Genomic DNA, 15,057 nt, shown 5'->3' on the forward strand with positions numbered 1-15,057 from the left:
TAAGGATGTACTGTGTATCAGTGATACTGTCTCCCCGCACTAGTTACTGGAAATCTAATCTCTATGTACATCTTAAATAGATCTGTTGTTACCTTAATCCTAGACACATGATAAAAAAAAGTTACATACTCGCTTCAATTATCAGCACTTCGTGCTCTACCCACTCTGGAAACTCTCCCTCTGCCTGCTACAGACCGTCTGAATTTTTCTGGTGACATCAATGCCACACTCACCTGCCCGTGCAATGCGTGATGTACTGTCTCTTGCCATTCATCCATCCTCACTCGTGCATCACCAATGCTGTTAACCAGTTCCTGCAGCAATTGAGCCATTTCCAACTTCCTCTCCATTATACCCAATCGCACTTGTACCTGTTCCAGATCCATATTCAATAATTTCTGGGTTTGTTTATATATGCTCGTAACCCTGTAGCCATCCCATGCACCACGCTTGTCACATTCTACAGCTGTGTACCTAATCCCCATATCTCTGTTGTGTGTACATCTACTAACTTCCCTATGCTTTCCTCCCTGTCGCGAATAACTGTTAAAGAACTGTTCAAACCCTCAATATCGTCTCTATCCGCTGTTCCAAAAATTGTTTTCAGCAACTTCCCACATGCAATCAACCAAACCCTCCTTACTCTTTTTCTCCTCCCTGGAATCATGCTTATGACTTGGCGCAGTTGTTCCCTTATTTCCTTACATCAGTTATCCAAAGACTTGTGCCCTTCTTGCACGTCCTGTAAAATTCTGTTCTTAGATGTTCCACACTCGATACCACCTCCTGTAGCTACCGCATCTTTTTCCTTACCTGCAGGATATTGAGTGCCAGCTGAAGCGTCCACTCGTGACTCGTGAGGACCACATCCGGTTGTTTCCCGAACAACACCCCACTTCGCAACGGCATATCCTGTACCTGGCCAGCTTGTGTCAGCTGCCAGAGGACTATGCCCCATACTATCCACTTGTACCCCATCCTGTGTCACCTACAGAATGGAGAGAGAAGAAAAAAACTCCCATCACTACCCCTTAATACCAATAAAATAACCCTAGTCTGTGCACAAAAATAATACACACATGAGAATTACTGCTAACTACACATCCCTCGAACGCAACTTAATACCCGGTTTACTGTCTGCTTCTGGCGCTTCTTTTCGTTTTCTGCCGGAAGGAGATGTACATATACACGGATGTACTACCCCCTAAAACGGCTTAACTCAACTAACATGAACCACAGTTGTCTTGGTAGGCAATTCTAATTTTACATTGACAGGTGATGTCATTTCTACTACCTGGTATGGTCCCTGGAACTTGTTTGTGAACTTCTTGGTTCTCCCTTGCGACCATACGGATTAGCTAGTAGCACCCATTGGCCTACTCTGTACTTTGGAAACTTCCTCGTTGTACCGTTCTTGTCGCTCCAATGCTTTCATGTTAGCTCGTCTAACTCTCTGCCATACTTCCTTAATTGTTTTCGCAAATTGCCTTACATGCTCCCAGCCTTGGACGAAGCATGTCGAAAGGTGATGGCATCTTCCGCCCGTACACCATTTCGTACAGCGACAATTATATGCACTGATTACGAATTGCAAGTACACATCCCCGTCGGTGTGTTGACTATTTACATAGTGACTCAACGTCTTAGCTATCGTGTGATGCACTCTCTCTGTTCGTCCGTTTGCTTGTGGATGGAATGGACTAGTCCGTAGTTTCTTTACTTTCAGTAACTTACGCAGTTGCTTCATCACATCAAATGTGAAATTAGTAACTTGATCCGAGATTAAAAACTGTGGTATCCCATACCTGAGTAACTAATTATTAACTAAAGCTTGTGCCACCATACTTGCTTTCTGATCTGGTAATGGGACCATGAATAAATACCTAGAAAAGAGGTCAATCACTGTTATCACATACTTATTCTATGCTGCACTCCTATTAAGTTGGCCTAATACATCGATTCTGATTTGTTGGAAAGGTCTGTCTGCCTCTGGTAATCTTTCAAGCTGAATTTTTTGATGGCTCAAGCCCGCAAGCTGTGCACATGACACACAATTCCTGTCATACTCATCCACGTCTTGACGTCGTGAGTAGTAGAGAAACCTATGTGTCAACGCACTCTGCATTGGTGCCTAATTTATTCAAGATGGCGTCGATGACACCATCCAAGATGACTGCATGTAGACTTGGCAACAGCGCATGAGGCCATCCGAGATGGCGGCTTTTGGTGGGAAATAGACCAATTGTGCTATGTCCACTAACCTAACCCTCCAGAAAAATGGTAGGAAGTTTGAATTACGGCGGGAAAACAGGCCAATTAGGCTAAGTCCACTAACCTGACCCTCCAGAAGAAATTGGTGCCAAATTCAAATTCCAACAAGATAATGCATGCAAAACTGTACTTGTCTTCATTATTATTCATTATTATTGATTATCATTTATTAACATTCATTATCATTTATTATCATTTAATATTATTTATTATTATTATTCTTTCCTGTCTCAGACATTATGTCTGGTTAACAATGGAAAGTCATGTGGACCTTAATCAAGCGTGACTTCCTTTTAACTATATGGTGTATGATACATTGCATTTAGGAACCTTCAGGTAATTGAACATGTATCAATAATTACAGATTTCTGTAGTTATGTATATAGGTTTGGATGTAGCTGTATTGCGTGGATATTGTGTGGTATGACTCATGTAGTTGATACTATAATTGGTATGATGTCAACTTTATCCTGTCAACTTTATGTCTTTGACTTCCTCAGCCAGTTGGATGTATTATTCAATTTTTTCTTCTGTTTCTTCTGTTTTCTTCTGTATATTTGTTGTCTTGGGTATGGATATTTCGATTAGTTGTGTTAATTTCTTCTTTTTATTGTTGAGTATGATGTCAGGTTTGTTATGTGGTGTAGTTTTATCTGTTATAATGGTTCTGTTCCAGTATAATTTGTATCCATCATTCTCCAGTACATTTTGTGGCGCATACTTGTATGTGGGAATGTGTTGTTTGATTAGTTTATGTTATATGGCAAGTTGTTGATGTATTATTTTGGCTACATTGTCATGTCTTCTGGGATATTCTGTATTTGCTAGTATTGTACATCCGCTTGTGAGGTGATCTACTGTTTCTATTTGTTGTTTGCAAAGTCTGCATTTATCTGTTGTGGTATTGGGATCTTTAATAATATGCTTGCTGTAATATATGGTGTCTCTTGTTTGATCCTGTATTGCAATCATGAGTCCTTCCGTCTGTATATATTGCCTTTTCTTAGCCATGTGTTGGATGCGTCTTGATCAATGTGTGGCTGCGTTAGATGATACGGGTGCTTGCCATGTAGTGTTTTCTTTTTCCAATTTACTATCTTCGTATCTGTTGATGTTATGTGACCTAAAGGGTTGTGGGAGTGGTTATGAAATTGCAATGGTGTAGCTGATGTATTTATATGAGTGATTGATTTGTGTCTTTTGAAAGTTTCTGCTCGTTCTAGAAAAAATTTTCTTAAATTGTCTACCTGTCCATAATGTAGGTGTTTTATTCCGATAAATCACCTTCCTCCTCCCTTTCTGCTTAATGTGAATCTTTCTGTTGCTGAATGTATGTGATGTATTCTATATTTGTTGCATTGTGATACTGTAAGTCTATTGAGTGCTTCTAGGTCTGTGTTACTCCATTTCACTACTCCAAATGCGTAGGTCAATATTGGTATAGCATAGGTATTTATAGCTTTGTCTTGTTCTTGCTGTCAATTCTGTTTTCAGTATTTTTGTTAGTCTTTGTCTATATTTTTCTTTTAGTTCTTCTTTAATATTTGTATTATCTATTCCTATTTTTTGTCCGTATCCTAGATATTTATAGGCATCTGTTTTTTTTTCCATCGCTTCTACACAGTCGCTGTGGTTATCCAATATGTAATCTTCTTGTTTAGTGTGTTTTCCCCTGACTATGCTATTTTTCTTACATTTGTCTCTTCCAAAAGCCATATTTATATCATTGCTTAATACTTCTGTTATATTCAGTAATTGGTTGAGTTGTTGCTGCCAGTAGTTTTAGATCATCCATGTATAGCAAATGTGTGATTTTGTGTGGGTATGTTCCAGTAGTACTGTATCCATAATTTGTATTATTTAGCATGTTGGATAGTGGGTTCAGAGCAAGGCAGAACCAGAAAGACTTAATGAGTCTACTTGGTATATTCCACACTTAATCTGTATTGGCTGTGATGTGATATTATTTGAATTTGTTTGGATATTAAGTGTGGTTTTCCAGTTTTTCATTACTAGGTTTAGGAACTGTATCAATTTAGGATCTACTTTGTATATTTCCAATATTTGTAGTAACTATGAGTGGGGTACGCTATCAAAAGCTTTTTGGTAATCATTGTATGCATAGTGTAACGACCTTTGTTTAGTTTTAGCTTCATATGTCACCTCTGCATGTATTATCAGTTGCTCTTTACATCCTCGTGCTCCTTTGCAACAGCCTTTTTGTTCCTCATTCATTATTTTGTTCTGTGTTGTATGTGTCATTAATGTCTGTGTAACGACTGAAGTTAATATTTTGTACATTGTTGGTAGACATGTTATGGGGCGATATTTTGCTGGTTTTGCTGTGTCTGCTTGATCTTTAGGTTTCAGGTAAGTTATTCCATGTATCAGGGAATGTGTATGGATCTGCAATGTAACTGTTAAATAATTTAGTTAGATGTGAATGTGTTGAGGTGAACTTCTTTAGCCAGAAATTTGCTATTTTATCTTTTCCAGGGGCTTTCCAATTGTGTGTAGAAGTAATCACTCGGGTGACTTCATGTTGGAAAATTATCACTTCGGGCATTTGTGGTCTCATCTTGTATGTGTCTGTTTGTGCTTGTATCCACCGTGCATGTCTGTTATGTTGTACCGGGTTTGACCATATGTTGCTCCAGAAGTGTTCCATGTTGGTTATGTTTGGTGGGTTGTCTATTTCAATATGTGTGTTATCTATTGTCTGATAAAATTTCTTTTGGTTTGTGTTGAATGTTTGGTTTTGTTTCCTTCTATTTTCACTTTTTTTTGTATCTTCTAAGTCGTTTGGCCAATGCTTGTAATACCTGCTTCTTTTGCTCTATCGCTTCTTGTTGTGAGGTTTTACCTAACCTTTTTGTTTTTGTCTGATATTTCATTTCTTATACATTGTGTTAGCTGTCCGATGTCTATTCTCAGTTTTTCTATTTTTATCTGCAGCCTGTGTTGCTATGCTGGTTTTGTGGGTTTCTTCTGTGTGTTGGTTTGTTCTGATCTCTGCCTAGTGTGTATATTTAGTGTAGTGAGTGTTCCTATATAAATCAGTAGTTGTAACTCTTCCATAGTTGTATTTTCATTTATTTTGTTGTGTATGATTGTGTTGATAGTTGTTATTGTTGTTTCGACTTGTGGGTTATTTGGTGGTCTATGCAAGAATAGTCTAATGTCTGTGTTTGTGTCTTTGTATTCTATAGATGTCAGCTGAAAATTTTTCTTCTATATCTAACATGTGCATCACTTCATGTACTATTTGTGCTTGTTCTGGTGGCTGTGTTAAGATTTCGTTTTCCTCTGATTGTTTAACTGATGAATGTTGTTCTTTGTTTGTTTGCTCTGGGATGTTTGAGTCCATTACTGTATTTTCTTCTTCTTCTGATTGCACATTGTTTTGTTCTAGTATTTGTTGTACTTGTTGTTTGATGTTTTCTAATTCTGACTGCGGTATCCTGTTATTTTTTATTATTACACGGATCTGATCAGCTAGTTGTTGTTCTGTTAAAAATTTTAATTCTGGGTATCTGGTAATAAATTTTGTGTATACTTGTGATCTGTATCCAGTTGTGTTGGTTCCTAAGTTTGTTGCTTGGTAATAATAGAACATGAGGTGTCAGTTAACTTCATCTGACCATCTGATCCTCTGTCTTTGTTTTCCTTCTAGGGTGATTGCAGGAAGCATATCCTACAAAACACCTCTATTTGGATTTAAATCATTTTCCATGTGGCTAGCAATGTCATTACCATTGTGGATGGGCATAGGGTTCAAGCGTCGTTCCCGACCATGACAGAACTTGTCCGAGGTTTTATTAGTTCTGTCCTGAACCAACTAATCACACTAAAAGGGGTTAGCCCTATTAGTAGTATTTTGTTCTTTTCGCCGCCTTTTATGACTGGCAGAACATACCGGAGGCCTATTCTTTTCCCGGACCTCCATGGGGTTATTATTATTATTATTATTATTATTATTATTTATTATTATTGGCCTACCTCCACTAGAAAATTCGTGCCAAAATCAAATTCCAGCACGATAATGGCTGCAAAAAATGATTCAAATGGCTCTGAGCACTATGGGACTTAACATCTTAGGTCATCAGTCCCCTAGAACTTAGAACTACTTAAACCTAACTAACCTAAGGACATCACACACATCCACGCCCGAGGCAGGATTTGAACCAGCGACCGTAGCAGTCCTGCGGTTCCGGACTGCATCGCCTAGAACCGCATGACCACCGCGGCTGGCAATGGCTGCAAAACCGTACTTGTTTTTATTATTGTTTATCATTCATCATTTATTATTATTTGATTGTTATATTGGCCTACCTCCACTAGAAAACTGCGCCAAATTGAAACATGATAATGTCTCAAAAATTGTCTTTACCTTTTTTTTTTTTTTTTTTATTTTTTTTTTTTTACAATCGGATTCACCAACTAGGATCACGTTAAAAACTTCAGTTCCTCTTCTTCGCTTTGTTGTTGTTTCCTATTTTTCCAGTATTCCCTTATTTTCTCCCCATGAAGTCTCTTCCTTTCTTCTGTCCATGTTGTTCCCGATTTTTTAGTTCTTCTGCTTTGAAAGCCTTCCAAATTTAGTATTTTGTTTTTAAAAGGGTTTCTTTCTGCTATTTCTCATTCTTTGATGTTATTTCTTCCAAGATCTTTTCTTACTTCTGTAATCAATGCTATTGTCGATTTCTTCTTCCAGAAATATAGGAGTATTTCTTTTGTTAGTCTATTTCCATCCATTTGGTAGAGATGTCGAAAAAAGTTAATCTTCGTTTGACCATTCCTTGAGATATGCGCGAAGTCTTAGAAATATGTATATCGTTGTCTGGTATACTTTGACTGATTTTATGTGTTCGAGAATTAAGCGTGAATGGACGTACTGAACTGTCATCTATCAATGCTCGCAATGATACTTGCAAAGTGGAGGAGGTATGGTTTAGCTATGATACTGAAATTAGGAAAACATGCTGTCACATGATTGGCCAGTGTTGGACTTACTGTAAAACTTTTCGCGATATCAGCTGTGATGGATAATATTACAGTAGATTGGTGGTGTCTTACCCATCCCGTCCGTGCATTGGGTACCACATAATGATTGAGTGACAATGCTTGTTTATGTTGGGGAACAAATTTTGGTCGATGGAATGCAACTTCTAGGGTTGCTAGCACCGAAAACGGAGACCCCGTACTTATGTGCAAAATGAACAATCTCTAGATATGGAATGCAGAGTTATCAACTATTAGGTCATCGCAACATATGAGTTTAAATGTAGAGGCCGTCAATCACATTCTGGGGGGTAGTTTGGAAAGTCGCCACAACACCACGAGGCTCTTCTAGTTTCCTTGTGTTGTGGCTGTTCTTTATTTAAAATCATTGAATGTTATGCTATCCACTGTAAGAATATGATTTACAAGGTGCAATGTCTATGCAGGGCAGGAATTCCAGTTAGTCAGAGGCCTGTGGCACGCTAAAGTACTAGGACTGTGCTTACGAGGTGAATTTTATAATATTACATTAAAAATATTTTTGGTCTTCTAATACGTGAGTCTGGAGATGTCTGTAGAAAAGGGAGCAGGCTCTGATCAGAAAGACGGATGCATTTCTGCCAACGGGAAAATGCTCTCGAATTAGCTGAACTGTTCTGAGAGCGACTTGGGTTGTCTGAGGGTGCTTTGACGTAAAATGGTGAATTTGTACCGTATTGGAAAATGAATTGTATCTTTATTACAAGGACAAGGTGCACATCGGAAAATTGCCGTCATTGGTCTGTGTTTAAGTATATAATATTAAATGCCCTATCCTCGGTGAGAGGTGTGTGTATGTCGGTAAAAGTATTAGCTTATTTGACTACATGTATGTGTAATTTGGTACGTTTAATTGTTCACTGAATATGACTATCTGTGGAAAAACCAATGATTATGTTCTATTGAGCTGGGTTGTATGTGGGGGCGTAAATGCTTGTACAAAATTATTATAACAGGGTGGGTGGCATATAGGTAGCACAAGTTCTGTGAAAATGTGTGTTGAAGGATCTGTGCAATGCAGGAATCCATTTGTGCAGTGTATGTCGTTAGATAATAGCTGGAGAGCAGGTTTTTGCGAATATAAATTAATAGCGAGTATGAATTAAAATGTAGAAAGACTAGTTCAGCTAGTTAAAAGCAACGAAGTGCATGCTCCGGGAAGAAAAGCGTTGTGGCAGTATTTGTCAACGATAGGAACCCAGCCGGTGCAGCGGCGCCGATAGACAAATATATATCGTGATTACTTGACCGCCGTACCCCGGATACATAGCATGGCACATACGTCTCGTGATGACGGAATTGTACCAGTACGTGTGGCCAGCCTCCAAGACGGAGATACACAAATTTGTAGAAGCTTCTAGAAGATTTTATGACGCACAAATGCAGTATAAATAGGGGACCTTTTAGGGAGTCAGGGCAGTCATCAGCGGGCCACCAGCGAGACGTCAGGTAGACGTCAGTCAGCAGAAAGTACTTCAGTATCCGCTAAGGGACTTAGTACGATCCGTTAGCCTCGGCTCCACAGCGACCAGGGAGATAGATTCCAGTAACAACTGACAAGAATTAGGGCCAGTAGGAATTCACAGTTATCAATGGACAGGAATCTCATGAATTATGCCCTGCAGAAGTAACCACTCAAAAGCGAGTTCCGTATCCTGCACCGTAGTACTACCTTGCTTTTCCTAGCTGACTGAGCTGCAGAAGCTGCCCACGCCTACTTCTGCTCTTCGAGGTAAGACCCACGATTTTTAGTCGTGTCGTTCTCACTCCCTGTCGGGACACGACAAGGTATAGAGAGAGCCCACTTCGGGGCTGACTGGACGGCTGTCTAGATGGACAGATATGTGTCTTTGACATGCCCCCACTGGCGTTCGCATTTCCGGCGAATGGTCAAGACAAGGTCCTGTTGCAGTAACTGAGGTCGTCCTGTTTCTACACAGGCTGCAGAAGGTAATGGATATGTCTTTCTCGGACTTAAATTGCAGATATCAGATGCGCAAAGATGTGGAAATGGGATCAGCTCAACGATGTCTAGGGTGTGACTAAAGCCGTTGGAATTTTACTGCAGCATGTAAGTTCGGGAAAGGTGACACGTTTCGCACTGGGTGCAGCCATCTTGAATAAAGGTAATTGCGTAATCAACTGATGTGATGAAAGTGCGCTCTGGTGGTTGTGATAGGTGCTAAACACAGTTGAACGTGGTACCATTTTTGTTAGGCAAACGAATTGTATGATCTTCCACCAAAATTCAATCTCCCTACCAATATCGGACATCTTGAATGAGGCTCTCTGCTGGTGGCGATGTGTACTAACCCAATTGGACTCCGGACCTCGTGGCGGACACATGCACATGATATAACTACTAATAAATAATAAATTATAATAAATGATCATAAGTGATAATAAATAATAATAAATAACTTCGGCAGCTGTCCGAATGCAGAGACATGTTGGAGTGTGTCGATCTGTCCTCTAGACGACCGAACAGCGAATTAATAGTATGTGTGGGGCGGCTTTGGTGATCAAGTGAGAATTTGAGAAGATGATTGATCTGCCTTGGAGTGTTATTCGATGAGATGTAGATTGTTTGGTTGACTTCTTCTGCACATTTGCTTTCTTTATTCAGTTGAGTGAAGATCAGCTGTGGTGTGTTGGATACATGTTTGTCTGTTCTCTAGACCTTAGTTGACGACGTGTAAATTATAGCCTAGATCTCGAATATGTTACATGACTGAGACTGGTATTCGAGAGTGGAAATATCATTTTGTGTATGTTTGTTTCCAGTTAGTCAGTGGTTTACAGCACATAGATAAAGTTCGGCGTTTGTAGAGAATTAATTTGAAGTCTATATCTGGGGAATTATGATGAACTAGTGTTCGGTAGGGTGTAGCCTAGTGCATGATATTGAGAAGTACAGCTAAAATGGCGTAATATTATGGAGAATGTACATGTGTTCTTGCAGTCTATGAGTCCGAGGATGTTTGTAGAAAAGCGAACAGACAAGGAAGGAGAGACAGTAAGGCGTTTGTGCTGAGGGGGGACAATAACGAATTTGTAAAATGAGTTCTGAGGGTGACATAGGTTCGCTGATGTAAGAGGAAAGATTAGCTCTGAGTGTCGTATCTGTAGAGAGAAAGAGCAGGTTGACGGTGCTTTCCTAGGATTGGAGAGCATTCCGGTATATAGACACTGTAGGAATACAATTTTTTTCGCGTGCTGTAGAGATATACTAGACCAGTGCACTTTTTTGTGTCAAATGTGTGTATACTGTATTGTAAAGTTATGTGGTTTACATTGTGTAACGTTTGTATATATTGCATTGTAAAGTTAATATTGTTTATGTTATGTGATGATTAGAAAGGAAGTCGTAAGGATGGTAGAGATATTTCCAGAGTAACATGGGTCAAGAGAGTGTATTTCCGATATTTAGCTCACTGTCGAATGCCAATCAATTGAGACCGCGATCGTAAGATTTAACTGTAAGTATAATGACATCAACGACTTCGGTATTAGCGAGTGCGAATATCATTTTTTGTTGTGTTTGTTTATAGTTACTCAGTGGTTTACAGGATACTGTACTTCGACAAATTTTGGTGTGTTCTTGTAGTCTATGAGTCTGGAGATGTTTGTAGAAAAAAGCGAGCAGGCAAGAAAGAAGAGACAGTAACGCATTTGTGTTGAGGGGAAGCGATCGCCGAATTTGAGGAACAGTTCTGAGAGGGACGTCCGTCCGTTGATGTAGAAGGGCTGATTACCGCTGAGTGTCGCGTGTGTAGAAAGAAAGAGCAGGTTCACAGTGCTTCCTTAGGGATGGAGAGCATTGGGGCATGTAGTCGGTATTGTCAAAGTTACTGTGGCTTACATTGTGTAGGCTTTGTATATATTGGATTGTAAAGTTAGTATTGCTTATGTTATGGGATGAGTAGAGAGGATAACCGCGCGCGCGCGTGTGTGTGTTTGTGTCAACGCACTTTGCATTCCACAGCAGAGACGAGCGGCACCTGGAGATGCCTCCAATACGAGACTGGTGTGAGCGCTGCTTGGAATGCAACTTTCACCGGTGTTCGGGGGCGGCGGCTGGCGGGTGGGAGCTGTGGCTGTCTCACTTCGCGGAGGTTGTGGCGCTCGTTGTGAAGCGTCAGTCAATCGTCACTTATGGTCCGTTGGAATCGCTAGAATAGCAGGTTCTGCTATTGTTGAATGGAATTCTGAAGCGTCTTCGCCGGACCGCAGTTAGAGTGAGGAAGGCCGAAAGCGCGCGGCTCTGCTTGGAGTGCGCGTTGTGTGTGTAAATAAACGCCCGGTCAGTAAGGGCGTCTGCACACAACTTTGGCCTGCGTTCGGCTGAAGCTCGGGCTTGCACTCCCGCCCGATCACATCAGCAAGCGTGTGTCGGTGAGCACGTATATGGATAGGAATTTCACAGGTGTTACGTATGAGGGAGGTGCGGCCACTTCATGTTTGCGGAGGCCGAGCAGGGGCTGTGCGAGATTTGACATCTGAGGTGTGCGTCACTTATCGCTGCCTCCTGTGTACTCGGTGGACTGTGCTTGCGTGCGTTGACTGCATTATTTCGGGACTGGGTCAGTAGGCCTTCATATCCGCTATTTGAGTAGTTTACATTTTTAGCGTGATTACACATCTTTGTGCTGTATTACTTAGGAGCAGTTGGCAGTTCTGTGCTGAAATTATTTCCGAAAATTAGGAGTTGTTTGGCTATTTGGATGTAAATGTTTTGCATTATTTACGAGCGGTTCGCATGTCTGTAGGCTGTGCTATGCGTTATTTTTAGCTGCTTATAATTAGCAAGCGTGTGTCTAGAGCCTTATAAATGAGTTATGTGGGATTGGTTTGCGGGTCTGGATGGTGTGGGCATGTCAAAGCGTCTGTTCTGTGATACATATACTCCATCTCTAAGCAAATTGCTCCCAAATGAATAAAGTACAGTCCTTTCTCCTTCCATCAGCCTAGTGCGGGCTGAGCTGTTTTTCCACCTGCCCCTAGGAAGTGGTGGTAGTGATACGCTTCGTTTTCAGCAATTTTCGTACGTTGGTAGCCAAGACGCAAGTGAGCTTTGTTTACTGGCTGATTTCGCACTTGGCGTAGGAGGAAGTGGTGGTCGGGTGGCTGAGGTTAGTACGAGTGCCCTTTCTTTACGCGCAATTTTCTTAGGTTGGTAGCGAAAGCGCAAGTGACGTTTCTTTACTGACAGAATTCAAACTCGGCGAGAGTTCCTAGGAAGAGGTTGGGATCTCTTCCTCTTAAAGTATTTGAAAGTAGGTAGTTGAACACCTTTGCAAACGTATATGAAACTGTAAATTGAATTATTTGATATGATTAAAATTGAAATGGAATTAAGTACTTAGGTAATTGATAGGTTAGATGCGCGATGTGGTTGTTAGCATATTTACAGAAGACTGTATCCGTTGCGTGTATGGAGGGGGCGATCGAGGGTGTGTGACGTAAGCGATCAGACGTGAGCGGGCGGTGGCGCGGCGCGAGAGAGAGTGAATTAATTTAGCGAGGGGTCTTGTGGTGAGTAAACGTACGCTCTTGTACAGTCATGGCGGATTCAACTGTTGAGCAAATTTTGGCGCCAAAAGTGTATCACGGCGTTCTCGGTCCCACAAAGACACATGGTGGGTGGCGAACGGTCGACATCGACAGGTTTGAAAGTGCGTAGGAAAACAACTTTCGCGCCAAAGGTGTGGCAGGGCGTTCTTTGTCGAACCACGTGCTGAGCTGAACGGCCGACCGTTGTGTGATTCAGCTCCGAGGCATACAGTTTTGGCGGGAAACGTGCGGAGGCGACTAATACACATGGTGAACGGACAAGGGACCGTTGTGACGTCAACCTCGGCAAGCTCCAGCGTGTCCAGCGAAAGCATGTTTACGACGTGGGAGCGATCGCCGGTCCAGCGGCTAGCGCGGGCCGGCCCCAACTCGCCACCTCACGTCACCGCTGTAGGCCACAGCCCGCGCGCTGGCTGGCAGCGCCTGGGGGTGGCGACGATTTGAACTAATTCAGTTGGAGCGCAGACGTCGTGGCGACTGCATTGGGCGCTGCTGCGATCTCGAATATGTGTACTGGTTGTGTTGGAGAACAAGTGATGACCATGCTGCTTGAAATAAAGATTTCAGTCCCTTTGCCCCTGCAAAATCAAAGGACGTGACTTAGGTTACTATAAGTGCACTTTATTATTTGTCGCGATTTTGATAGGTTACTAGTGAAAGAAGATAAGTAACCGCGAAAGTTCGTACGTTTTATCGATTATGGTGCTGGTATTTGAACTTGTGATAGATTTTTGTTATGGATGTAAGGCAAATGGCTTTCTCGCCGGGAAAATCGGACATCTTGGCTAAATAATAATAATAATAAATTATAATAAATAATAAAAAATAGAAGTACAGTTTTGAGACATTATCGTGTTTGAATTTGGCGCAATTTTCTAGTGGAGATAGGTCAATAAAAATAACAAATAATAATAAATGATGAATGATAAAGAATAATAATAATAAAGAGAAGAACAGTTTTGCAGCCATTATCGAGCTGGAATTTGAATTTGGCGCGAATTTTCTAGTGCAGGTAGGCCAATAATAAATAATAATAATAATAATAATAATAATAATAAATTATAATGAATGTTAATAAATGATAATCAATAATAATGAATATTAATAAAGACAAGTACGGTTTTGCATGCATTATCTTGTTGGAATTTGAATCTCGCGCAAATTTCTTCTGGAGGGTCAGGTCAGTGGACTTAGCCCAATTGGCCTACTTTGCCACAAAAAGCCGCCATCTTGGATGACATCCTGCTCCATTGCCAAGTCTACATGGAACCATCTTAGATGACGTCATCGCCGCCATCTTGAATAAATTTGGCACCAACGCAGATTGCGCTGGCACATAGGTTACTCTACTACCGTCGTGTCCTCCACCAAAACTTCTCCGCTATCCACCTGTCTCGCCATGTGCTGAAAGAAAATGGTCATGCGCCTGTTGCAAAACTTCAGATCTTAATGCTGCTGCTACGACGACGCGTAGACCGCATTTCGTCGACCTGCAAAGTAATCCATCCTGTACGAGGAACTGCGGTTGCTTTCTGAACAATTGACAATCACTATCCACGGCTTGCGTCCTTTTCCACTCTTCTTCAGTCACCCCTGTTACTTGTAATACTGCCAGTTTCCTGCTCAATGCGTCAGCATTGGCATGTTTCACACTTGGCTTGTGTATTACCTCATAATCGAACTCACTGAGTTTCAGCGCTGATCTCACTAGCCTACTCGCTGGGTCTTTCAGACCTAATAGCCATTTCAGAGCTGAATGATCCGTCACAACCTTTAACCTTCTACCGTACAGATAACATCGAACGTATGAAATCCCGTATATTACCGCTAACAATTACTTCTCCGTCGTGGAGTAATTTTGTTCCGCCTTGTTAAGTTGACGAGACGCGAACGCAATCGGATGTTGTTTTCCGTCAATTTCTTGCCCAAGTACGACCCCAAGAGTCACATTGTAGTATAATCTCCTTCGAAAAGTCTGGAAACTTCCAAACTGGATCTGATGTCAGTATCCGTTTCAACTCTTGAAATGCTTTCTCGCGCTCTGACGTCCACTGGAAGGTAACACCTTTTCTTAGCAACTTAGTAAGTGGCCTCGCTATTTCTGCGAATCCCTGTACGAATTTTCTACAAGAGCTCGCAAGACGAATATACGATTGCAGTTGTTTAACCGTT

The 15,057-nt window shown here is 41.2% G+C and overlaps 1 protein-coding gene across 1 annotated transcript in view; it reads right to left on the minus strand.

Annotated features, from left to right (window-relative positions):
• The window catches only part of LOC126292083 (disheveled-associated activator of morphogenesis 1-like), a 113,586-nt gene extending 113,236 nt beyond the window's left edge, over window positions 1-350 (minus strand). The window contains exon 1 of the mRNA XM_049985892.1: window positions 234-350. Within this exon, the coding sequence (XP_049841849.1) occupies window positions 234-350 (117 nt within the window). The remainder of the gene's footprint in view (window positions 1-233) is intronic.
• Window positions 351-15,057: the final 14,707 nt, after the last annotated feature.

The sequence above is a fragment of the Schistocerca gregaria genome, chromosome 9 (genome assembly GCF_023897955.1).
Source record: "Schistocerca gregaria isolate iqSchGreg1 chromosome 9, iqSchGreg1.2, whole genome shotgun sequence".
Lineage (NCBI taxonomy): Eukaryota > Metazoa > Arthropoda > Insecta > Orthoptera > Acrididae > Schistocerca > Schistocerca gregaria.